The sequence below is a fragment of the Xiphophorus hellerii genome, chromosome 21 (assembly GCF_003331165.1).
Source record: "Xiphophorus hellerii strain 12219 chromosome 21, Xiphophorus_hellerii-4.1, whole genome shotgun sequence".
Taxonomy (NCBI): domain Eukaryota; kingdom Metazoa; phylum Chordata; class Actinopteri; order Cyprinodontiformes; family Poeciliidae; genus Xiphophorus; species Xiphophorus hellerii.
Window position 1 is genome coordinate 26,098,478 of NC_045692.1, and position 10,434 is coordinate 26,108,911.

Sequence of the window (10,434 nt, forward strand, 5' to 3'; positions counted from 1 at the left end):
AGAGCCGGGACCAGAACCAGAACCGGGACCAGGAGGAGGACTTAACCCAGAGGCAGCAGCAGCAGAGCCGGTACCGGTACCGGCAGCATGTCCCGGGGGGAGCAGCGCGACGAGGCGGACTGCGTGTGTTCGGTCGGGATGAAGCTGACCTGGGACATCAACGACCCCAAACTACCGCAGGTACCGACCCAAAGACCGGCCCAGAACCGACCTAAAGACCGGCCCAGAACCGAGTGGCTGTTGTTGTTTACCCTCTCAGGCTTTAGGCCCCGCCCTCCTCTGTGTGGAACCAGCAGAAAGGATTTCCTTCATTGAGCCGAACTTTCCGCAGCATTACCCACAATTCCAGAGCAGTGAGCCTTACTACAACCCCCACAATGCACTGGGAGAGGCCCCGCCCACCCTCCAGAAACCAGCCAACCCAAGACTGTACATGGGCCGACCCGGCTATGACTTCCAGGGATACCTGGCCTCACCTTCGTATCCTGTGACCTCTGACCTCTGCGACCCCAGGTCAGGCTCACACATCCAGCCCAGACCAAGTTCTGTTTCTGGTTCAGACTTCACTCAGAACCACTTTACTCCTGAGTTTCACCATGGAAACAGGATCAAGCAGAAGACTGGAGATTTAATTCAGATCCAGAACCAGAATCGGGTTCTTCTGATGCGCTCCGGTTTGACCAGAACTCTGTAACTCACAGATTTAGTTCAGAACCAGAACCAGAACCAGAGAGATAGGGTCTTTGCTGGGTTTGTATGTGTGACCCAGATCCGGGTTTGTTTCCAGGGTAACGCCCGTCCTGGGCTCCTCTTCAGCGCCTTCATCTTCCTCGGCTCCGCTCTCATCCTCCTCATCCTCCTTCGACCCGCAGACGAAGGCGCCGCCGGCCTGGAAGGATCTCCTGAAGAGCTCCGCCCCCTACGCCGATAACCACCACTACTACAGCGCAGAGTACCCCTGCCGTTACTCTAACAACGCCCCAGGGTCACCCGCTGGTCTGCAGACCATTATTACCACGACAACCAAGGTAAGCCAGGGTCAGTTGGGGGTCAGAAAAAGAACGGTCCTCCATTTTGTTTACACCGTCCCTTTCAGAACACCAGAGACTCAGCAGGTCCGAACCAGTTAGACAGAAATACAGAACAAACCCGGTCAGACAAGAAGACAAAACCACACAGATCAATGGCACATGGTCCGGTCCGGTCTGGTCCGGTTTGAACAGACTGATCTGGTCCAGTCCGGTGTAACCCTTGATACGGTCCGGTCCAGTCTGACCTGAAATGTAGCATCATCTCCTTTGATGCTTATCAGTTTTTTAAGGTAAGCAGGTCCTGCTGTTTGGATCCCGTCCTAGGTTTTGGAGCAGTCCTTCCTCCAGAGAAAGGAAACAGTCCAGGAGAATCAGAACCAAAACCAGGCTCAGTAAGCGCACAACAGACTGGAGGTACTTTCATGCAAAGTCCTCCTCAGGGTAGAAGGCTGCAGTGGTTCTGACGTGGCTCCTGTGGTGGCTCGGTCCACCATGGAGTCGAGGACTTCAGGACTCTGTCAGTCCAGCTGTGCCATGAAGGATGGCTGAAACCTCGTCCTACAGGTAGAGGACCTTCCAGCAGGGTCTCCTAACGGCCGCTGGACTTCTTTGGTTCAGATAGTTCTGGTTCTTTGAAGCTTGCTTGCTCAGTTCTCTCAGGGTCACATTAAAGTCCTAACCCAGAGTGCCCTGGAGCCGGTTGGACGTGTCCTAACCCAGGGTGCCCTGGAGCCGGTTGGACGTGTCCTAACGCAGCCTCAGTGTTAGCAGTAAATGGATGTCTGTTATCAGTGTACACTGAGTGTGTGTGACAGAGAAAGCGTGGTGTTTGTGGTGGCAGTGACGATGAGGGTGCTTTTCTCCTTGTCCTCTCCAGGTGTCCTACCAGCCCTGTCCCAAGCCTCCGGGGGCGCTGCCTCCCTACCAGTCCTGTCCCAAACCGTCGGCCGGCCTGCCGTCCTACCAGCCTGCCAAAGCCGCCGGTCTGCCCGGCTGCTCGTCCCTGCTGGAAGACGCGTCTCCGTCTTCGTACTCTACTGAGGTCAAGGTGACCGAGGAGTCCGGCGGAGTCATCAAGTCTCTGTCGTTTCCTCCAGAACCTCTGCAGACCAAGACGGAGCGGCTGGACCCCTATGACTACCACTACGCCTACCCCAACGCCTATCGCTATGACGACTACTGACTCAGCACCGACTCTGCCGCCATGGCAACTGAAACTGATGAACCAGACTTCCAGACGGAGGAAGGGTTCAGGTTCTGACCCGAATCACCAAACCTTCAGAGGACGAATCAGAGCCATCAGATGAATCTTGTTCTGGAGGTTCTGTCCAGACCGGCCCAATCCGTCCACAGGACCTCCAGGAGCCGGCTTCGGTCCTCTAGATGGTTCTGTAGTTCTGCTCGGGTCGGTTCTGAAGGCGTCAGATCTTATTAAATGTGCAGTAACTGTTGTTTTTTATGAATGATCTGCTTACCGTCCTGATTCTGTCACCGATCCAAACAAGATGTCCAACACGGACCCGAACCGGGTTCTGACCTGGTCCTGACCAGATTCTGACCGGACCCCGACCGAATTCTGACCCCTTGGTCTGAGGCAGCTCCACCCATCAGCTGCTGTCCTCTGGGTGGCGCTGCTACGCCTGCCGGGTTCCTGAACAATGACAGAGAATATTTTGTTGTTCTGGAAGAACCCGGAAGGTTCTGGTTCCGCCTGCGTGTTGCAGCCATTACCCAGCCAGATGTCTGTAACCGGTTTTATTCAGCCAACCGGATCATCATCATCCAGTCACATTTTCACCCTGTCATCCATTTATAAAGATTGAAGCTAAATGTTTAGTTTTGGACAACTGAACTTTTATCTCCAAGCTAAATATAAATCTAATATTCAGCTAAATTTGCATCTTAGCTAAACAAACATTAAGCTAAACTGCATATATTTAGCCTCACAGTAAATAGGTAACTTGTAAAATCAATATTTAGCTCCAGGCTAAATGTGTAGTTTGGAGTTAGACATGCTAGCTAAATAGTTAGCCTCAAGCTAAAAAGTTAGCCTCAAGCTAAATAGTTAGCATCAAGCTAAATAGTTAGCCTCAAGCTACAAGTTTGCAACTAAACATTTAGTTTTTAGCTAAACTCCAAACTATTAATAAGTTTTAACTCTAAATATTTAGTCTGCTAACAGATTTTTAGCTTCAAATTGTGTGATGTGAAACTGTGGAAATGTTCTGGTCGGGCTGCCGGTCCACAGAACCAGCAGGGAACCATCTGTTGGCCTGCCTGGTTCTGGCCAGGTTCTGGTTTGGTTCTGGTTGGTGAAATTGGACTCAGAGTTCTACAGATCCAGGAGTTTTGTTCTGCTGAGCATAAAACCAACCCAGAACCAGGTGACCCAGTTGAGTTTATGAGGACTGGTTTTGGTTCTGATGGTCTGTCCCACATTTCAGCTGATGAAGAATAAAAAGGTTCTGACATTTCTGAGTTGGACTTACTTTCCTTCAGCAGAACCGGCCGGGTTCTACCAACTTCACAGGAACATTAAGGGTTCTGTTCTGAAATGTTTCCTGCTTTCTGTTCTGGTTGGCCCGGCCGGCTCTGCCGGACCCGTCTGGGCCCGGCGCCTCAGGTTGAGCAGCCTGCAGCGGTGATCAAAGCGGTGGTGTTTGGACACGGGCCGGTTCCGGTCGGGGTGAGTAATAAATGTTGTTTTGACAGAAACGTGTGGGAACAGAACCGGCTCTGTCCTCAGACTGAACCTCTAAACCTGCCCGCTCTTCCTCCTCCTCCTCTTCCTCAGCTCACCTCATGCGGTTCTACAGAACCAGCTGGGCCCAAAGTTCAGGAACCGGAGCGGATAGGGACCCAACAGTTCTTTGGGTTTCTATCACAGGTAAAGCAGAACAGTTCTGGTTCTGGTTCTGTAACATCTTCAGGTCTAGTTCTCCTGGATCCTTCTGGATTCGTTCAGAACCAAGCTATTACTTTTGGTTCTGACCCACTTTCTGGTTTAGCAGCAGAATCTGAAGTTTGGAGTTTTGCTAAAAACTAAGATGAGTGAAAACATCAGGAAGGTTCTGAAGAAAAATCACCAGGCTAAGACCAGAACCAGAACCAGGTTGAGATCTGGATCAGCCGGGTCATAACAGAACCAACACAGGAAAGTTCTAGTTTTTATTAGTGATAAAGACGGAAGGATGTCGGATGATCCGGCTGATCTGGAATCAGATCTACTGCAGAGGGAATCCTGTCACCTGATTGGCTGCTGTGTTTCCTCAGCAGCCAGGAAGGGTTTATTACTATTATTATTATTATTATTATTATTATTATTATTATTATTATTATTACTATTATTATTATTATTATTACTATTATTATTATTATTATTATTATTATTATTATTACTACTACTATTATTATTATTATTATTACTGTTATTATTATTATTATTACTATTATCATTATTATTACTATTATTATTATTATTATTATTATATTACTATTATTATTATTATATTTACTATTATTATTATTATTATTATTACTGTTATTATTATTATTACTATTATCATTATTATTACTATTATTATTACTATTATTATTATTATTATTATTACTATTATTATTATTATTATTACTATTATTATTATTACTATTATCATTATTATTACTATTATTACTATTATTATTACTATTATTATTATTATTATTATTATTATTATTACTATTATTATTATTATTACTATTATTATTATTATTATTACTATTATTATTATTATTATATTACTATTATTATTATTACTATTATTATTATTACTATTATCATTATTATTATTATGATATTATTATTATTATTATTATTATGATATTATCATTGTTATTATTACTATTATCATTATTATTATTATGATATTAGATATTATTATAATATTATTATTACATGTGGTCTTTCTCCTGTTGATCTTCAGCTTTAGTTCAGCTGATTTATGATTCATCATCTACTGAACACAATAAACACAAACAAGTTTTTCTGTTTCTCTTATTAATATATAAATGCAGCACAAATCTGCAGCACAACAGTGAGCCGCCATTTTAGTAGCTTCCCTGAACATTTACCCACTTCCTGTCGCTTTGGGAAGCTTCTTCATCCTTCCTGTCTCTCCATCTTCAGCTGCCAGCCCTGAAGCAACTTCGTCCCTCAATCTGAAGGTTGCTGGTTTGATTCCCGCTCCACTTAGTAACACCGTGGCCACTGTCCAGTAGCTCTCCACCATCGGAGGGTGAGTGACCGGATGCAGGGTGAAGCTCTGGCAGTTAGCAGAGTGGGCTCAGGAAGCTAATGTTAGCTTGGGGTCAGAGGTGTTGATGGGGCTCGGGGGTTTGAGCCGTTGGGGCTTTTGGGGGTTTGTGTTTGGGTCCCACGTGTTGAACCAGGCTGATGTTGTCCTGGAAGCAGAGCAGCAGCAACGGCGCGGCGTTCTGACTGAGCAGGTTTCTGAACGACTTCAGGAGGAATAAAGCAAACAAAACGCCATTTATGACCGTCAGAGCTGCTGACGGCAACTGCTGCAGCACAAAGGTCGCGGCTGCAGCACAAAGGTTGCTGCTGCAGCAGGAAGTTGTGCTGCAGCAAACACTTCCTGCTGGAGACTCATAGATGAAAGTCAGATCTTGATATGATGGAATCTGAAACGTTTCAGGAAAACATCTTCATGTTTACAGCAACTGAACTGAAGAGAAACAAACCGGGACATAAACAGTTCGGTCAGCTGGAGGTCCGGTTGGCATGGCAACAGCAGTCTGGGTGTTTCTGCTGTTGAACAGAGAATCCAGGTTTGTACCTGGATGGACAGATTCCCTCTGAGTGAAGCAGCAGGTGGAGGGTGGAGGGTGGAGGCCGGCCCCTATCAACAAGCTGCTGCTGCTAACAGAAGTGAAATCATATCAACTTCAAAGCAATAAAGGAAACCAGATAAAGCAGCTGATGGAATCCATCAAAGTGCGTCAATAAGCAGGAACCTGAAGGCAATGATCTGCCGTTCCTCACTTCGTTCCTCACGGCGTTCCTCACGGCGTTCCTCACGGCGTTCTTCACGGCGTTCCTCACGGCATTCCTCACTTCGTTCCTCAGGGCGTTCCTCACGGCGTTCTTCACGGCGTTCCTCACGGCGTTCTTCACGGCGTTCTTCACGGCGTTCCTCACGGCATTCCTCACTTCGTTCCTCAGGGCGTTCTTCACGGCGTTCCTCACGGCGTTCCTCACGGCGTTCTTCACGGCGTTCCTCACTTCGTTCCTCACGGCGTTCCTCACGGCGTTCTTCACGGCGTTCTTCACGGCGTTCCTCACGGCGTTCCTCACTTCGTTCCTCACGGCGTTCCTCACGGCGTTCCTCACTTCGTTCCTCACGGCGTTCCTCACGGCGTTCTTCACGGCGTTCTTCACGGCGTTCCTCACTTCGTTCTTCACGGCGTTCCTCACTTCGTTCCTCACGGCGTTCCTCACGGCGTTCCTCACGGCGTTCCTCACTTCGTTCCTCACGGCGTTCCTCACGGCGTTCCTCACGGCGTTCCTCACTTCGTTCCTCACGGCGTTCCTCACGGCGTTCCTCACGGCGTTCCTCACGGCGTTCCTCACGGCGTTCTTCACGGCGTTCCTCACTTCGTTCCTCACTTCGTTCCTCACGGCGTTCCTCACGGCGTTCCTGACTTCGTTCCTCACGGCGTTCCTCACGGCGTTCCTCACTTCGTTCCTCACGGCGTTCCTGACTTCGTTCCTCACGGCGTTCCTCACGGCGTTCCTCACTTCGTTCCTCACGGCGTTCCTCACTTCGTTCCTCACTTCGTTCCTCACGGCGTTCCTCACGGCGTTCCTCACGCTGCCAACAGGGATCCTGATCCTCTTGGTATCGTGAGAAGTTCTTATCACAGCAGGACGACTGGCAGAAATGTACTGTCTTCTTAAAGAAGCATGACAGCCTCTCTGATCGCTATCGGCGCCGATAGCATCGGGCCGGATGAAGTTTGCAGCTCTCTGGAAAATCAGCATCTTTTTGTGACTCAAACTCTGATAAGAAGTCGGCAGCTGGAGACGACGACGCGTCACCGAGGAGGAACTCCGTAAAGGTTCATCTGTAGCCCGGGCGGATCTGACTCACCTCTCACCGCTCTGATGTTTGAGCTCTTATTGTGACAGGCAACAGGGTAGTTGCCCTTGCTTAGGTTACCAAAGGCAACTGGAGGAGCAACAAGGTTGAATGAGTGACACAAACCCGACGTGTTGGACATTCACTGGGAGACTCGCTAGAAAACCAGAACTGAAAACATTGTTTCCATGGAACCCTCCTGGTTTTCAACCATTATTGCGTAGACAAGTCAACCTGCTGTTCACAGCAACCTGAGTTGCTCCTGTACAGCAACAAAATGCGGGTTTGGAGCAACAAAATATTAGAGGCCTGAGGGTGGATCCTGTGGGATCCACATTTAGAGCAACACAAAACGTTCTGTGGTTCTAATCCCAGCGATGCCGTGAGGATCAACACAGACCAGGGCAACCGCAGCAGGCAACTATTTTGGGTTGTTGTCATTTGAGCAACATTCCTGCAGGAGGCGCCGCGACACACGGGCCGAGGAACAGTCCGCCACTCTGGGAAGTCAGAATGAGGTCAGATATTGAAGTTTTATCAAGAACCTGCTGCATCTCAGATATTTTCAGTTCCTCCAGAGGAAACACAATGCATGCTGGGAAGCATCTCCTGACCTCTGACCTCTGCTGTTTATTGAAACCAGCCATACCTGCCGCCTTCAGATCTTTGTTCAGCCTCTATCTCTTCTCTTCATCCGTCCATCCTCAGCGTCTGTTTTTATCTCCTCTTATCTTCACATCGTCACACTGTCAGAACTCGCAGGATCGTCACGTAGGCTGAGCGCGTCCTGGCCGCCCGCCAGCTGCAGCAACCGCAGCGCCGCAGCAACCGCGGCGCTGCTGCTGGTAGCTTTGAAGTGTCTTCAAAACAATCCGGCCAAATGGAGGAGCCGCGCCGCTACGCTGCCGACGCTAACGTAAACTACAGCCGACCCGCAGAGCCGCAGGGAAACAGGACCAGAACCAGAACCCGCATGTGTCCCGGCCCGGTCCTTCCCTGTGTTTCGGAACCGGGCCGGGCCAGCGGCAGCTCCTCCGCTGCGGTTCTGGTTCTGGTTCTGGTTGAGCGCTGAAGAATGAAGTCGGTTTACGTTGACTTTTATCTTTGAAGCGTCAGAACCGGACTGACAGAACAAGTCCGGACCCGACACAGATAATCTGCCAGCCGGGTCACTGGACCAGAACCTGAGTCACACTGAGCCGGGGTTACAGCCGGGTCACAGTCAGAAACCGGGTCAGAACCTGACGGGTCAGAATAAAGTCCTGCCCGGCCTCTGGCTGGATGGTTCCCATCAGAACCAGTCTGTGGGTCTCTGTGTTCTGCTGGACCAGGTTGTGGTTCTGGTTCCGGCCCAGCTGCTCCTCTCCAGGTGTTGGACCCGTCAGAATGATGGATCTGTTTCCCGGCCGGCGCTGATCCGGAGCAGGAATGTCAGCTATGCCGGGTCACATGATCAGAACCGGAGTGGGAAGTTCTGACACCGGATCAGGACCGCTTGAGGACGGCTGGACCTGACAGGCTTCTGAGCATGCTCAGTACGATCCATGAAGACCAGCAGAACTTACCTTCAGAACTGGGTCAGAGAGTCAGAACCAGAACCTGGACCAGAACCAGGACCAGAACCAGAACCAGAACCAGAACCTGGACCAGAACCAGAACCAGAAACTGGACCAGAACCAGGACCAGGACCAGGACCAGAACTTGGACCAGAACCAGAACCAGGACCAGAACCAGAACCTGGACCAGAACCAGAACCAGAACTTGGACCAGAACCAGAACATTTTAATAATTGTATTAAATATTAATTTTCTGTTTGTGATCCAAACCAACTAGCCAGAGCCTGCTGCTGGTTCTGGTTCTGCCCAGCATCAGATGTCGGTCCGTTTCGGCCCGGTTCTGGTCGTTCCTGGAATTAATGAGGCATCACAAGCTGAACAGAACCAGAGTCCGGTCCAAACAGTAGCCTGGGGGCGGGGCTCACCTGTCCTCACCTGTTGGCTGTAAACACACGGAGCGCCACTTTCTCCTCTTCCCATCATGCTCTGGGGCACCAACACAAACACAGCTGCTGTCCGCCATGTTTGGACCTGAGCTGGAGGACAGAGTTCTGGTCCATACAACCAGAGCGGTCCGGTTCTGGTTTTATTTTTTACAAGTTCTGATAAAATTAAATTCAGAATAAAACTGAATATTTTATTTTCAGCTTCAGTTTGTAGGGAAGAGGAAGAGGAGGAGGAAGAGGAGGAGGAGAGCAGGTGGCCCGAAGCGGGGAGGGGAGGGGGGGGGGGGGGTCCTTTCATCACCTTCATCCTCCTCTTCCTCCTCTTCCTCCTCTCACCTGCTGTTTTCATTCCATCATTAAGTCTCGGCCTTCGGCTTCAGAACCTGATTCTTCCTCGTTTGGTCCAGAACCGGGTCTGATACCCCCCCCCCCCCCCCCCCGGGTGGAGATGAAAGCGGGGCAATAATGGAGGAGCAGAGAGGAGAACAGCAGCTGCTCCCTGACTTAACATCAAGAAAAATCACTCAGACACTCAGGAACACTCCGCCTCTTCATCTTCATCCTCCTCACACACACACACACACGCACACACACACACACACACACACACACGTTGCTGTATCAGCGCCTGTTTTTCATCAGATCTCAGAGTTTCTCCGTCTTCAGGCCTTTTTTTACGAAACATTTTTATTTCCAACATTTGTCTCGTCATGAAGCTGATTGGCTGGTTATTGATCACTATAATAACAGGTCTGTAGCTCCCCCTGCTGTCTGAAAACAGGAACTGGTTCTAGAGAAAATCATCCAAACATTTACAAATAAAAAACTGAAAAGTGCGGTGTGCAAAAGTATTCAACCCCATTTTCTCTGAGGTCATCCAGATGCCTTCAGAAGTCACCTGATGGTTGCTAATTAGAGTCCAGCTGTATGTAATCTAATCTAATCTAATCTAATCTAATCTAATCTAATCTCAGTGTTGGTCCAGCTGCTCTGTGACGCCTCAGAGCTTCAGAGATTATCTAAATGGCATCATGGAGGAGTTCAGGGAGTTTACAGCAAGCTGATTGGACACGTCACCGTCCAATCAGAACCCAGAGTCTGGCCCAATGGAACCAAGACACGGCCCAGTCAAAGCCCAGCTGAACCTCCAGGCTGAACGAGGAGAGCTCTGATCAGAGATCAGCCAAGATGGAGACCAAATGATAGAACTAGGATCATTACCGGCAACCTGTCCACAAGGCAACTATCAGAAGTCCGGTTAGCG

At 49.2% G+C, this 10,434-nt stretch overlaps 1 protein-coding gene across 1 annotated transcript; it reads left to right on the forward strand.

The window, feature by feature from the left end:
* The first annotated feature begins 87 nt into the window (after positions 1-87).
* Positions 88-3,505, forward strand: gcm2 (glial cells missing transcription factor 2). Its single transcript, XM_032552187.1, has 4 exons — positions 88-180; positions 218-513; positions 788-1,028; positions 1,909-3,505. The coding sequence occupies exons 1-4, from the start codon at positions 88-90 to the stop codon at positions 2,212-2,214; spliced, it is 936 nt and encodes a 311-aa protein (XP_032408078.1). The 3' UTR covers positions 2,215-3,505.
* Positions 3,506-10,434: the final 6,929 nt, after the last annotated feature.